We start from the raw sequence: 16,944 nt of genomic DNA on the forward strand, positions 1-16,944 counted from the left end.
GCACAGACTAAACAAAAAGCATTTTTGCCCACACTTCTCCAACACTGTAAGTAAGAAATGAGCCACTACTGACCATTCACCTGCAGCACATGTGTCTGATAGAGGTCTTCATAGCCGTAGGCATGGCAACTGTAGTTCCCCATGTGGATGGTAGTCACCTTGGTGATGTACAGGGAGCCGTCGTCCCCAAAGTCCTGTAACACAGGGAAAAGATGGAGGAGGAAAATTAAGTAAAGCGAGGAGAGGCGGGGCTGGTAGAGCACACTATGGGAGGAAGAAGAGGAAATAAGGGCGAGGAAGACCAGGAGGTGTGAGAGAGGGAATGGTGGTGAAGAATGGGGGGCAGGAAAGAGCCACAGGGAGTGAGGAAGAAATGAAGGTAGCTTGATAGAATACATAAGGATGCTCGGAGAGAGCAGGGAGAGGAGGCACGCAGCAGCAGGGAGTGATGGGAAAAGACAAGAGAGAAAGAGAGTGATGTGAAAAGGAAGAGAGACCATGAATCAACGGTTTCCCTGTTGAGCCGAAGCAGGCGCTGGGGAATTTGATCCTCCTCTCTCCCCTCATCACGCTGCCTCAGCCTGATAAATGGCAAGGGTTAAAAATATAAAGCCCATTAGGTTGATGAATGGAGCTGGTTGTTGTTGGTGCAGCATTCGGCAGTCACCAGGGGGTTCCAGCCACAGCTTAGGGCGGATTAAGGCATTAAATAGTCTGCTGTCCCACCAAGTGGCAGAGCAGATGTCCTGATGCGGCTCTTGTCGTGACATGGAAACCACAAACGGCTGCTTTTTCGTTTCTCGGGGCCCGAGAAAGGAATGTGACCTGAAAGAGGGGGTCGCTTTGTGACATGAAAAAGTGAAATGGGGAAGTTCAGGCAGCTTTTAAAGTTCTGAATTTACAATTGAGGTTAGAGAGACAACTACTCCAGCGAGGGCAATTAAAACTAAATAGACCATTTGGGCTAAAAAGACTGACTGTCTGGCAGGTCATACCAAATATATTTTAGTTAAAATCTTTGTGGTTCCTGTGGAAAAAAAAAAAAAAAAGCTCTTTGTCTCGGTCAGTCAGCCTCCTATCTCCTGAATGCTGGTTTTCAACTCATCAATCAGGGTGCCCTCAATTCTGACCTCATATTGTCAGTTTCTGGTAGGCTATAAACTTTCAACTAAACTTCGTGGTATCACTGGGTAGAGGCCATGAATGATATAGTATATCTCATAATTCTAAGTATGGATCAGGTTAGGTGATGACCTCCTGTGGCCATCGTTAATATTTTGGCAGCTGAGGAAGAAGTCCACTGAAGCAGTAGAGGAGTAACTTTAGGATGGGACAGGAGTGAATTTGTAGGTATAAAAAAGTCAATGATGAGTTATTTATAAATAAAGTTACTGTGACAATGTTCTCCTAAACCTAACCAACTAGTGTTCCTGCCTAAACCTCACCAAACTGAGAGTGTTCAAAAAAATTCCAGGTGCGCCTGTTGCTGGTACGCCGACAGCGACCATTGCTATGTTGCTATGGGAGACACTGGCAAAAGACCTATGCAGCTGTTTAGGAATGAGGATTTCCAAAGTAAAACATCATGATGTGTGTTGGTCTGAGGGGGGTCTTCGTCTCCGTACATGTCCATAACTTCGCTTGAAACGAAGATCTGAGGAATGTAAGAAAATGCGAATAACGACACTGTTGACAAAACACACCAACAGCGGCCCCTAGAGAAGCAACACCAATGCCAATGGGCTGGTTCAGTAGGAGAATAATAATGGTGACATGGAGACGTAACATCTTTACACTTCCTCTACCTCATGTCACAAACGCCAACACAACCTGCCTCATGGCAGCACTCAGGACACACTACTTTTCTGTGATCTCTGGTGGGGAGAGATCACAGAAAATGATACAATGATAAAATCACAATTTTATCAGTGTACAGGGCTCACTAGGAGATGACTGTCAGCCCTCAGTGATGGACAATGGCATCGCCTTTGGGCCCAACCCTACTCGTTATTAATCAAGGAACATCAGTAATAATGATCAGTATTTTCTTAAACTGACACTCGGCTTGAGAAAACTCCTATTCGGGAGCACACAAAAACAACGTAGTCTTTCCCACCGATCACAGAGCATGCACTGTGTCCTACATGTGTCCTACTGGCCATTGGTGACTAAGAAGACATGAACGTAAGTGGACCTGCACAGCCCCTTATAACACAGGGAAAATGGAACTTCATGAAATGTCCTGATGCACACACAAACAGACCGAGAGGAACTGTTAGGAGAAAATGACAGGCTTTTATTTCTCTTCAAGTTTAAATTATATGCTTTGTAATGGAAGCAGCAGCGGAGAAATTATACATGAAGACTGAATTGCTAGTGGCTCAAATTATTAGAATTTCAGTCCCTCGCTGAAGTCCTGCTTTTCAGATGCAAAACCGAATCAGTGACTGTTTTTGTCCTATTTTCCAATAGTAATCACCATTACGTATCACACAGAACAGCACTGATGCCAAATTATCTGCATGCATATACTTTAGACAGAACATTCATTTTAGTTCTTTTTATTCATTATCTGTTTACCAAGTTGCAGCAGCAGTGTACGTTCACAGTAAAGTGTTTTTAATAAAATAAATATAAATAATTCATTTAATTACTGAGTTAATCAGTTTCCAGTCCTAATCTAAAGCTCTGTAAAAACTATGATCTTACTCTGTCAAAATGTGTTGGCTGATAGACAGCAGTAGCTATAGTTAATGCCTCTTCAATGGAAATCAAACCTGGTGAAACCGGTCTGAACCATCCAATTACACAGCGCAGTTACTTTCTGGAGAACACAGCCTTCAATATGTAAATACTCAGTTTTGACTGAGCGTAAAAAAAAAAACAAAGACACTGAACAAAAACAGTGAAGTGGAGTAGAAGGTTGGCAGGAGGGAAACAAAAGAGGAGTCTATGAGAGAGCAGACGAATGAGAGTGATTGTCATAATGAAGGCTCGGCTCTCAGGTTGAGGCAGAACGATTTGAATCGCTGGCGGAGTGAAACTTCTGAAAGCAGGCCCGTTCTCCATTCAACACAGCTGGACCGCAGAAAACAGCCTGCTGAGAGGAAAGTGATGTGATTGAATGGTGACCAATGGAAGGATGGATGGAGGAGAGAGAGTTTCTCTCCTTCCTCTCACAAGTTAAAAGGTTCTAAAAAAAGGACTGTGGGTAATTCACTCAAGCTCATTACTTAATGGAAGTATTTATCTTTTATTTAGCTAGGAAGTCTTTTAAAACTCAAAATGTTTTGTACAATAGAAAGTGGCCCAAACTGACTTAACTGACCGATTGGCCACAAAAACTTCACATACACTTTTCCAAATGTTCTCCCTCGTCGCCTTCCCGGCACAGAGATCCAGAGTGCACAGACTTTAATCAAATTATAAAGCGATTCCACACATAACAAAGCACTGAGGCCACATCTTCCTGATTAATTTAGGGATTTCTAAGTCCATCTTTGATTAGACTGAGAAGAAAGTCAAACACAGGCGGGGGGGCTCCTCTCTCCTTCCTCCGCTCAGATCACCGTGGAAATTCATTATGCGCGGTCAAGAGGCTGGGGGACCTCTGTTGCCACCACCTCTCCTCCAGTCTCCACCTCAACACTTGACATTGTTTATCGGCTCATCATCGCAGCGGACCAACAAGGCCGCTCATTAACATGCAATTAGCGGATCGGTGTGATCCGGTGGCGGGGAAAAGCGAGGCCAGCGCTGCGCTGTCACCAGGGCAGATGTGTCTAAACAGGAGCAGGGCCACATAGTTCATTAAGCACTGAGCAAGCTTTTAATTCTGCTGCTTTTTTGTAATTCTGCTGAGGGCAGGCGGGTACAACTGGGGGCGCCAAACTTTTCCTTTAGTTTGATATTTGGTTTTTGCTTTGCTCCCGTCACCTCTCATCCTCCCTTGCCGATTCAAGGTTTAATTTTTACTTTAATTTTAAAAGGTGTTAATAGGCTATTTGTTTCAAATCAAAGTGAAGGGCCCCTCAATTGTGCCCCCCATCATGCTGAAGTTAATAAATATTGATGATAAATATTAATCAGCAGTTCGATATAATTTCTATAAAGAAAAAAATTGAAAAATAAAATAAAATAAACACACCCTTGTACACACAACTTGAAGTGGTGGGCTTGCACATTTTTGGTAGGGAGGGGTTCAACTCAGGATCAGAGCATAAATCCACATTAATAAATATAGATTATGTATTGTAATACTCACTAAATGTTTTTGATGTAACGTTTACTTGCCAATCTGAGAACTTGCACCGGCTACATTTAGCTCACTGGAATCCTCTTTTCAGCAGCAAACAAACAAACCCAAACACTTCCTGCCAAGCAGCAAACAGCAGACGGGAAGTTCGCAGGAAGCAGGTGGAGGGCGCTGAACATCTTGATTCATACAATATTTGAAAAAAACCTGTATGCTCATACGCAAGCAACAGCACACCAACATGAGTTATTCATTTGGCATGCCACGCACGCTTCGTGAGATATGGAACAAACAGTCAAATTCTGCAGCCATCACATCTCTGCAAACCATGGACATGTTGAAACTTTCTGTTTCTTTAGGTTCCATTTTCAATTTTATGTTGAGGCAACATTGTGCCTGTGCTCTGGTTAGGTTTAGGCACAACAATCACTTGGTCAGGGTTCAGAAAATTTCATGTTCTGGCTTAAAATAACCAATTAGGTCTTAAAAATGTTGGAACGCAGTCTTGAACTCCCCCTCTACTTCCTGATATGGAAGTCAGATCTTAAATATTCAATGTGAATGAGACATCAGGGGTTTTGGAGGAATATCAATATGGTACGCAGCTTTGACACATACACATTTGAACAAATCAGTGGTTTGCATGAACATTAACTGCAAACATGTTGTCCTCGAGACAGGGCTGCCTCACCAACAGCACCGACAGCAGGGAAGAAAAAACAGCAACATGCACTCACATTGATATCCTCCAGGTCCAAGAAGTTTAGTATGATGCCGTTTCTCTTCCAGATGATCGGCGGGCGCAGCGTCCCCTGGATAGCACAGGTAAGCACGGCACTGAGGCCCACGGTCACAGTGGAGACGCTGATCTGCTGGTCCTCCGCCAGGCTCAGCTGCACAACCTCTGTTGGAATAAGAGTAAGAAGGGAGATGACTGGCGTTGTAGAGACAGAACTTATTCCAGAGAGGCAAATACGAGACGGGAGTGAGAATAAAAGTTTTAGAAAAAAATTAGGAGACGGAGGGAGAAGGACAGAAAAACGATGGCAGAGAACATCACAAATCAGGATGAGTGTGCTGATGTAGTGGAACAGTAGCCAAGCTTAATACATTTCTTAGCGTCCATCTCATTACCAGTGGACCGGGGGAGGATAAACAGCTGTCCAGGAGTGAAGGATATCCAGAATGAAAAAGGAGCACGTGTCAGAGGACACATGGCTAGCCAAATATCATTCCCCTCATTAAGGCAAATTTATGTTCATTGAAATGGCCATCCAATTCAATTCACCTTTACGGCAAATTAAGAATTATTCTTCCCTGGCTCCCCTTGGCGCCATAAATAGTATCTGTCGGCAAAGCTGCGAGGCCAGGCATGAAAATCTACAGTCACAGTTACAGTCAGGAAACTTTGTCATCTTTTTTTCTTATTTAAACCTGCAGTGAGCCCGACGTTTTAACTAGACATAAAAACAGTGTGTGAGCTTTAAAAGACACACAGTACGTGCCATGTATTCTCACTATTGCATATTTTTACTGCACTGCAATACAACACCGCCTTAATGATTCATTTCCCATATATGAGAAAGTGTGCTTACAGATAAGGTTTGTTTTTTTTTGTTTTAATCACAAACGGGTATAAAAACTGTAAAAGGAGCACTGGAATGCTGCTGATGGTGAGATATTGTGTCCATGTGGAGTTCAGGCACGCAGGCACCGACACGATATATGTCAGCGTGTGACCCCGGGTCAGTATTGACTGGGGACCGGATATACTTGGTTCACTAAATAAAGAGACACAGACACCTGATATAAATCTAAATGGAGCCACCCAGGCGAAACACTGAGCCAATCACGTACACACACACACACACACACACACACACACACACCACACACACACACACACACACTTGGGGCATTTACTGGAGTGATGCTTATAAACTGCCCTTGCTGCGTGACTTTTCAGCATTAAAATATTTAAAGAGATGATACACCATTAGGATTAAGGATCTCATTAGAGCGAAAAAGATGAGATGGAAAAGGAGCAGGGAAAATTAAATCCGTCGATAAGTTTGGAAATTGAACATCCAGCGATGATAAAAAAAAAAAAGCTGTGATTAACAAAGTGAGTGCCAACGCATTTAGCACAAAGACAGAGTCACCGGCCCCGCCAGAGAGTGACTCAAAATGATGTATTCTAGATGAGAAAACCCTAAGGAACACCTTAACATACAGTACAACGGAGGAATAATATAAATCATACCAAATCAATAATATGCCACCTTTTGTTTAAGCGTCACTACAATAAACACTCTGATGTATGTACCGCTACTTATTGTTAGCAACATAAGTCAGAAGATAATTTGCTTTGTCTTAAAATATAAAATCTGCTTGAGATATGGTCTCTCTAATGTCGTCATTTTATTTAGGTTGTGTTAGATGTTGTAAGGAAAACGAGCTGAATACTAATGAGTTAAATATGAATGTGCTGTTAAATCGAGCAGCTCATTTTCAAAAGACATTCTTGGTTTGCCACAAACTGCGGCATGTTAACGAATCATCTCGTTACTGTCAGACATGAAAACGTCCCCTCCACAGCGGGTGTTGTTTATTTCTTTTCTATAATTAGCAAAGCGGCGTAAACTTGAAAGCATGTGCCGAGCATGACATCTTGTCAGACACGGAGCCGCTCTAAGATCACAGATGAAGTTGCAGAGCTGTTTCTGCAATAATCACACTGATATATATATTTTTTTTATGTAACTTACATGAATCTATTATTACCTGCAGCACCACCGGCGTGTTCGTGCGGGGGGAACTTTTGGAGTTTTCCTGACTTCAGCTCCCACTCTAGGCGCTACAACTATATTAAATTGAACACAGGCTGTAATGGTACGAACAGAAACACGCAGCTGATGAGTGAATTAAAGTCATAATGCCAGCCTCGCTGCAAACTTTTCCTTTCAACACCCACATGGGACCAATATTTCATTGTCAAAACAGACCTCAAGTAGACGGCGAACAGACTTTGAAATGTTTGTGGGTAACTTCCTGTCCGGATCCAGACTGTGACAAACGCTGTTGTAAAAGACCCCTGGATATTAGCTGTCTGTTTCACACAGCTCTCCAGGTGATAGATGGATCTGGGCTGACAGCTCGGTCTGTCAGTGATATTTCAGAATGCCTTGGGTTCAGTACACTGCCAGATCCAACAAAGTTATAATTCAGCTGAGCAGTAATTTGGGTGGCAGAACAGGCTTTGAGTGCCATGTGGACAGATGAAGGATGAAGTGCATTGATCTGACATGGCTTGGAGGGGTTGGTTTCAGGGTGGCACTGTGAATTCCAACCAGACCACTGCTCATGTTAAAATTTAATGCAGTGCACGCCAGTAAAAAAAAACAAAAAAACAACCTGTGTGGAGTCTTCCTGCAGCAGTCGACTGTTCAGATAGACATCCAGTGTGACTTAACATCGACTCCCCAGAGGTAGATAAGACGGGATACGGCTTTAAAAGTCCGCTGGCGAGGACTAACTCTTTAAAATTCAGTCAGTGCAGGACTTCAAACTGTTATTAATGGACTATGGCAGATAAAACACTGGCTATTGTGAAGGACAGGTTGCTTTCAACAGCTACACTGGGTACAGACAACCAAGCGCCGGTGCAAATTAGGTTTGGATGTTTGATTTTGACATCATTGATTTGACACCTGCAACAAAAGGCACCCGCAGGTTTTGTTATTTTGTTTCCAGAGTCGATTAACTGCACAAAAAGAGAAAACAGGTCACTATTGAAGTTATGATTCAACTTGAGATCTTTCTGGCCTCAACAGTTGTGTTTTTGAGGACCAACTCGCGTATAATTTTGAAAACTGTGAGTTTCAGATTGTGTCTGTGAAAGGATAACCATCGGCTAGAAGTCCCAAAACGCTGTGTACAAACCAAATAAAGGGGGATGGATAAATGTAGGTGTTTGGGTGTAGTTGTCAGAAAAATTTGATTTTGCCATCATGATTAAAAAAATAGCTCCAAAATGTGAAATTAAAGTTGTGCCCAAGTGTGGGACGTTACCTGGCTGTCATTCCTGGCCGTCCTAGCGACGTTGAAATATGAAGCTAAAAGTAGTGAAGTTATCCAACTCTCCTGCTAAACTTTATGTAACCTTAGCAGCTCTGCACAGCCTAAAAAACAAAAATAACAAATCTACATTGACTCACACGGGACACCAGCCCCAGTCTCCTGGGTGACAGCACTGTACTTGAACAATTCATACACCACGACCTCCTCATTACAGGGACTTTGTAGCTCTTTATACAACATCACCTTCTTGCGTAAAGACTTCGGGATCTTGCAACCGCGACAATGATGAGACAACATGTAATTTACGTGTACGTAATAAGCATACATTTAAATTAAACATTAAAACAATGTAGGAGATCTTTGTATGTAGAGTGATTTCAGTGTGGACTTCCAATCCGAACCATTTTTTTACTCAGTTAAATGTACCAGCCACCTAAATAAGCCGGATTTTTTTTCATCAAGATCCATGAGAAATTAACAAAGCATCGAAGTATGCCACCATCAACATCTTTCAATGTAGGAGAAAGTAAAAACAATCCTTGATCAAAGGCTATTGAGGTCTTTTCTATGCTAATCCTCGATCAAACCAACCAACAAACAAAAATGGACATGGGTCAACACCTCCCTGCTGTGATGACAAAGATACATAGAAATGTCACCATCTAGCTGTCTGCTACAAAGCCACATAGTAATTATTACCATCCAACCAGAACCAATATTTGGCCACCAGGGAAAAACATGTCACCATCTGACCAATGGTTGCTGGGAGACTGGACTGGATCTCTAATTTAATGCCCGCTCTCGCACCATTTGGGGTGATACTCAAAACGTATCGACATTGATCCCAGCCTTGAGAACTACAGCTGAGTTTATCTCCACCACAGTTTGAGAGCATCTTTGTAAAAATCTGTAAAAACAATCCTCCCACGTTCTGTCCCATTCTCAGGTGATACAGACAAATTGCACATCCGCAAGCAGTGCCTGCTCTGCCCGGGCTTGCTCGGGAAACCTGTCATGACATTATCTAGCTAATGATTCCTACAGCTTCCCCCTTTCCCCCAAAATAGCTCCAATGTGTAAGTTAGTAATTGACTTTCAGGGGAATTCAGGAGCTCCTCAGATCGATCAGCCCTGCTAGCTGAGCTATGGACGGGCTGACAGGGCCAACGGGCGGGCGGGGGGGGGGCTTTCTGTATCCAGCTCTGGAGGGGACGAACAGTACAGCACAGTATTAGTAGAGAAAGGTAGAAAAGAATCAAAAACAAGGACAAGGTGAAAGCTTAACAAAAGCAAAATAGGGTGGATTCATTAAAAATGGTTGAAGGAGAAAGAAAAGGACAAAGGAAAAGTTAGCTCAAATGTAGGAGAAAAGAAGAGGATGAGTAAGGCAATCGGAAAAGATGGACGGAGACAACAAAGGCTCATAAGAGAAGGAGTAAAAATGTGTGTGTGCGTGCGAGGCGGGAGGAGAGACAAATTTGATGCAGAGCACGTAGAAGATCTCCCAGGGAATAACTAATGTGGGGAGCTCAAGACTGCAGCTCAGAGAGTTGTCCCTTTCCACTTTTATGAATCCAGCCTCTCGTGAGCTGGAGTAAGACATCAAGCCACAAAGGCGGAGGAGCGGAGCACTGTGACTTTTTTTTTTTTTTTTTTTAGAGTGTATAGATAACATCCTGACTGTAGACTGGGAGAGCAAAAGGAGAGGGGTGGTGAGGTGCAGAGAGCAGGAGAATGACAGATGGAGAGCGTTACAGGTGAGGCAGTGGGATGTGTGGAGTCGTGTGAGCGGGGGCTGGGAAAACAAGCCGACAGGCACCCAGGAGGCGCAGATCTGTTGATTTGTGGGTCAAACATCCGAGTATCTAGTTTAAAAAAAACTGAGCTGAATTGGGGGTGTTGTACATGCCTACGTTAAACAGAAAGACTTGAATGTAGAAATGTTGAATGTAGAAATGTATTGCTGCTCAATCGGTAAAAGGATCTTTTTTTCCTCAATTAAATGTCTTTTCATTGGTAAATGACCAAACCCATGCAGTCGGACTGACCCAAATGGTGCCAAATCTTCCCAAAAATTGGCAAAAAGCTATAATTAATGTTAAATTATGATGTTAAAGTGAATAATATAATAATATAATAGCTCGCCAAACCTACTGCGGGTTGAAGGGAGGTCATACAATCTATTACAGCCCTGATAGGAGACATAATAATGGGATACTGATGCTCGAGCTGTCCAAAGCAACCTTCTACGGCTGTGCAAAGAAACTGGTCAGACTTATTTCTTTATGATTCTCAAAGCATTTCCTTCACTGATAGAAAAGATTTCTTCAGACAAAAAAAAAAAAATCTTAATTTGAGCAGAAAGACATTTAAATATCAAATCTGATGGTACATTTTATTTTCAGACTTTTCTGTTTCATAATTCACAAAAATAGTTTGTAGAAGCGGTATTCAACTGAATATTTCATCGCTCTTTTTAGATGAATGTCTCTGTCATAAACTTTTCAGTCAGCCACGTTACGAAATACGACAAACGTGCCCGCAGTGATAGACCCCGCAGCAACAGGGATCTCCTTATGAACCAGTCCCAGAGGGCAAAACAGCACTTTGCATGTCGGGAATTATCAAGCCTGAGTTCTCCTCATGCAACCCCCTCTCTGTAGACTCCACCAGCTGATTTACGACATAAGCCATGGGAGAAAAATACTAACGTGTAATGTAGTACTTATTAGCTTTTAGGCCTAACATGAATTACGGTGAATCAACAAGCAAAGACAGAATAACGCGTACGGTCTTTGAAAGACTGCCTGCGTTGTGCTACAGAAACCTATGAAGGTAATGGATTTAGACCGAACGTGAGGATTCTGAATTTGCATCCCTGATTTTGATTTTGCCAATAGTTGGAACAGCTATTATCAAAATGACCCCTGGAAGCATTTTGGTGATTTGCAGGTAAAAAAAAAGCAGCATTTTTAGTGACTTCATATCTTCATTCAACAGGTTCCATAGGAACGCCTGGTCATGTTTCTTGATCAAAATGTGTACAAAAGTAGTGAGAAAGCAAAATGCACACATGTTTACAAGTGTCCACCTCCTTCTCTTGGTAACTCACAGTGGTTTCGTCAGTACAGTAGGTGGCCGTTTGATTCTGTATGAAGCCTCTGAGAGGACAAACATCCAGCACACAGACCTTGCCAAGTGCTCTTCTCCTCCCCCCTTTCTATCTGAACATGAGTCTCAGTGGGGGGGGGGGTAGTGTGTTACTCATTCGACAAGTAGGCCTACATCCACCTCCCTTCATGTGTCATGTATGCAAATATATGCACGGCACACTCGATTATTCATATTTGACCCTCGTGGAAAAAAAAAAATCCTCATTTGGTAAATTAAGATTCAGGCATTAATCATTAATCTCATCACTAAGTGAAAAGCAGCTGCTACAGTATGTGGGCTTGATTCGCCAGCCCTCACACTTCCTACATGTTCCTGCAAAGCTGCCAAACTACGCAGCAATGGAGACCTGCGGGATTTTCAAAGGAACCTCATGCTGGTCTCTGATGTAGGGGTTAGCCCTCAACTAAAGTCACGTTTTTCTTAACAAGCACAAAAAATGGATTTTCCCATTGATTGTTGCTATGCAACCACCCCAAAATCATGACAACCGGCAATCTTGGACCACCTGTCAATGCTGCACAATAGTGCTGTGTGTCAAGCTGTGGTTAAGCTCCTCACAGTGCCCCTCCAATCACAGGGGCACATGCTGGCACCTGTCATCATTTATTGTGCTGAGACATCAGGTAAAATTCTTGTGAAGCACTGAATGCAACAAAGTAGTGTGCAGTGATTCATGGTTTAAGATGCATCACGGTGTGTTCATATATATGATCACATACATTCCACACGTGCAGAATAGAGAGACAGATGAGGTATAGAGATGTATGTGTTTTAGTAGCGTCAGGTATATCTTTACATCCAATATGGCTACACAGTATGTTCCCCAGATAAGTGTCTTTCCGTTTATAAAAAGTATCATGAACAGTGTTGGGCACGTTACTTTTAAAAAGTAATTAATTATAGTTACTAGTGACATCTCCCAAATAGTAACTGAGTTAGAAACGTAATTACTCCACTATAAAAGTAACTAGTTACCAGGAAAAGTAACTATTGCGTTACTTTTATTTCTTCCCCCCTTTGAGCTCGGCAGTCATTTTAGCATACTCGGCATCTACATATGTATTTAAAAAATGTCTTCCTGCATAGCGGACCGGCTCCTGTTCTCCCCGATATTTTTGCCAATGAGTGCTCTGAAGGAGTCTGAGTCAACTGTTGATAACGGGAGCAAGTTATCAACAACATACCTGCCTATCATTGCATTCAGTTCAGTCTGTGTCACAAGTTTTTGTGAAGCTGTTAGCGGAGCTCACATTAGCCACACCTGGCCTGCTATCATCATCAACAGCGTCAGCAACGGAGTTTTTGGCCAGTGTTAGTTTTGTAGTTGCGTGTGCCGTTGAGAAATGATTCATTAGATCAGAGTTGCTTACAACGGACGTGGACAAAGGAGATTAAAGTAGTGTCTGTACTTCCACTTTGAAAACGTTAACTTCCCCTCCGGACTCGCCATTGCTGCAGTTCACCTCTGCTAGTTAGTGTGTGAGGCTGCTGTGTTTCTTTTGGGGCTTGTGTGTAAACTGATCATTGCTACTGATTGGCTTAAGAACTCTCATTCAACGTTAGAGAGCCAATCGCCATGACTTATGCGGTTGTCTCGCCCCTCCCTCCTCCCTCACAGAAGGAAAAAAAACAACTTTGCAGCTCCGGTGGCTGAGAGCCGAGTCAGATGACAACAGCTTCAATGATCAGCTTCAGTTTGTAATGCGCCACATTTAATAGTCTGTAACGGTAACGGCGTTGTAATGACGGAAATAGGAATTAGTTAGATTACCCGTTACTGAAAAACAGTAACGCTGTTAGTAACGCCGCTTATTCTAACGTCATTATTCCCAACACTGATCATGAAACATTTCTTTTGTGAACAGAAGGCTCATGTAGGAGTAGGTAATATGGACAAACCCTTATAAATGGTATTAAATGATAAATGCTCGAGTGTTTAAACGGACAAAGCGCTTTACATTGTGCATCACTCATTCACACACTCGCACTCCAGCGGTGATGGAGAGTCAAGGTTGGGGACTCGGTGACTTCCATTGACAGCTGGACTGACCTTGACTGATGGAAGACTTGCTGTACCTCAAGGTATATAGTAAGCAGATTGCAACATCAATGTGAAATATAATGAGATATATGCAATCTTTTCATTCATTTGAGCAACGGTATAGGTGAAATGAGAAGAGGCATGTCGGCTTCTTGCTAATCCAATGGTTTAAATAAATGTCCATCAAATTGGACAATAATCAGTAAATGGTACAACACATACACACACACACACACACACACACACACACACACACACACACGAGGTGTAGTTTGAAGAATATGACCAGAATTTAAAGGTAACTCCAAAATATCAGAGAGCAGCATATCAACCAGGTCAACGACAGCTGCGTCTCTGTGCAAGCTGTCCACACCTGTAGCTAGTTATGGTTAGCTTGGATCACAGGGGGCGTCACTGTGGGCGACAGGGCCCAGCTAGACTGGGACCATCACTGCAATCGACCAATCGTGTTGTAATGTGAGCTTTATGACCCAGTTGGGGTTGTTCCTATAACATCAAACTGATAACTGATTATTTTTACATTATGCTCACTCCTCAATTTCCTGTTCCTGCAGTTGTAGTTCAGTTTAGGCAAGAAGAAAACTTGGTTAGGTTTAGCACAAGAAGGTTCAACTGAAAATGCATCCTGGCAGAACATCACCCATACGTTAGAGGATGAAGTTTGGCTTCTCCCATGCAAGTATGGGACCGACACAGTGATATTAAATCGTGCATCTCATGTCTGTATCTTCATGCCATCCATCTCGGGCTGAGACTAACTCGATCTGTAGGCGCTCACATGACACATTGTTTGGTTTTTGATCCACCTAATTGATACTGAGAAAATAATCTCTTTGAAACCATAGAAATTGAGAGCAGGTACCACGACGTGACTGCGTGTGATCATGATCCCTGTGGACGCGTTAACACTGGAGGGTGTTGTACTGTACATGTAGGGAGACAGGACTCCCACTGGGAGCCCACAGTGAGCGCAAATGATCTCGGCGTGTCACTGCGCATCCAGCGCGAGGGCTGCTCTCCGCAGGTGGGCTGCAGCCATTAGCAAACATATCAGCCGTGTTTCAAGCGCAGTGACACACCGAATTAATGCCGTGTTGTACCTCACTTTACATTTCACAGCCATTATCTCAATCAATCAATAACTATGCACCTCGCAGACAGTTAATACCGTGATTTCACTGTATATCACACCACTCTCACGTACTGTACATACATACTGTTCATTTACTGTCTCTCATACGCACTCTTATCTCGTTTGGACACACAAGCAGTAATTCACTCGCACACACACACACACACACACACAGCTCTCTCATCCAGAGTGCTGGGCTGGTGATTATTCATGGGCGGGAGATGGGGATGAGCAATCAGTGGCTAGCTCATTAATCATACTGGATGCAGACCCTTAATCTCCTCTACAGGTACAGAGAAATCCTCCGCTGCCGCTTCTCATTGCTCGTCTAATGCCCCCCCCCCTCCTCTCCCACCCACATTTTCTCCCGGATACTTTGTTTGCAGCCCTGCTTATTTCTCTCAGTCTTGATATCTCTGTCACTCTCCGAATGCCTGTCAGTCTTCCTTCTCCGTCTCGCTCTCTCCTTTTCTTCACTCTGGTCTCAACCTGCCTCTCTTTCCTCCCTGTCGATCTGCGTGAAGTGCCTCCTTTGCGTGGCAAAGAAGTCTCGCAAAGTCACCGTGGTGCTTCTTCTCCAGCAGGGCCCCTTAACTGGGCGAGCCAAGAAGCCTTGTTAGGATCACAGGGTAAAGACAGAGAGCGAGCGTATAGTAGGGGTATTTTAAAAACAACCCGCTTCGTGCTGTATTAATAGGTCAGTATCAGCAATTTGGCATGCAATCTGGACCTCCATGATCTTCTTCAGCAGCATTTGAGAAACAAGGCTGAGGAGCTACACCTTACAGCGGTCGGACCCTCACTTCGTGAACCAATAGCTGTTTTGTTCTGGTCAGGAAGTGGAGAGGGATGAGCAACACTTGTGCTCTTCTGCCGCTAAATTAAGATGAAATGATGAGAGGTTAGTTTTATGGTGAGTGCATGCAAATTTGACAAAATTGCTACCTCCTGCGCCATTAAAAAAAAAAACAAACAAAAAAAAACAACCTCTGGCATTTCAGCAGATAAATAACACTGCTGTCCTTTGTGCAATCTCGGTTTAAAAAGCCGACAAAAATTGAAAGAGCTTTTCCTGGAACATAATAAGACACTTCTCCAGCACACCAACTGATGCGAGAGTCGCTGGGGGAGTTTGTGCTTACAAAAGCACTAAAAATAACCGCATGTTGTCAACTATATGTATTACCCAAGATATCTACCACACTCCTCCTGGAACTGCACACTTCCCCGGCCATTTAAAGGGAACAATTGTCTCCCCCGCATTACTTAATGACCAATTTTGCAGGAACGGGCTGCTAACAACGGAGCCTCTTTCTGAGGTGGGTGTTGCTGCTAAGCACCGAGCGTGGAATGGAGGGCGGCAGTGGATTCACAGAGGATGAGGCTCAATAATGAACCAGCATCAGTCGGGTAATGACGGGGCAGAACTCTCTTTACTGTGTCATTCAATCCCTAAGGGCGAGAGTAACCTGTCGGGAAAGTGGACAGATTAATTGCCTGCCTGGAGGGCAGACCTCTGAACTCCACATACATCCACTGTATTACTATACATTCAGAGTTATTTCGAAAGAGAATCCCTTCTGCTGCAAAGTTGCTTCCATGCCAAGCCTGTAAATTGCTAATACAGTAAAAAGGAAAGCTACATCAATATCAGCTTTTAAGCTTGGCACACTGCGAGTCATGTCTCCACAGCTTTTTCAATATTTCTTGTGTTAAGACTCCTCAAGGTCAAAGATACCGTGACCCTCTGGCATTATCAAATTGCATCGACTGAGATAAAGGGGAGCTCGCAGGCCGTCATGTTTTCTATGACATTTTTCATTCAATAGAGATGCAGAATGAGTCTGTGCATTCCTTTCAGTCTCTATCAGAGAAGAAAACCTTTATATTTCCAAATTCTTTCCCATGGCCTTGTGCACTATACTGCCAAAAGTATTCACTCACCCAACAAAATAATTGAAATCAGGTGTTCCAATCACTTCCATGGCCACAGGTGTGTAAAAGAAAGCACCTAGGCATGCAGACTGTTTCTACAGACATTTGTGAAAGAATGGGTCGCTCTCAGGAGCTCAGTGAATTCAAGCGTGATACTGTGATAGGATGCCACCTGTGCAACAAGTCCAGTCGTGAAATTTCCTCGCTCCTAAATATTCCACAGTCAGCTGTCAGTGGTATTACAACAAAGTGGAAGCGATTGGGAATGGCAGCAACTCAGCCACGAAGTGGTAGGCCACGTAAAAT

General features: G+C 43.2%; 1 protein-coding gene across 2 annotated transcripts in view; it reads right to left on the reverse strand.

Moving 5' to 3' along the window:
• Positions 1-16,944, reverse strand: part of fstl4 (follistatin-like 4) — a 221,309-nt gene that overhangs the window by 33,393 nt on the left and 170,972 nt on the right. For both annotated transcript variants that reach the window (XM_030438789.1, XM_030438788.1), the window contains exons 7-8: positions 4,993-5,159; positions 74-194 (exon numbers count right to left, since the gene is read on the reverse strand). In XM_030438789.1, the coding sequence (XP_030294649.1) occupies positions 74-194; positions 4,993-5,159 (288 nt within the window). The remainder of the gene's footprint in view (positions 1-73; positions 195-4,992; positions 5,160-16,944) is intronic.

Source organism: Sparus aurata, chromosome 13 (assembly GCF_900880675.1).
Source record: "Sparus aurata chromosome 13, fSpaAur1.1, whole genome shotgun sequence".
NCBI classification, from domain to species: Eukaryota; Metazoa; Chordata; class Actinopteri; order Spariformes; family Sparidae; genus Sparus; species Sparus aurata.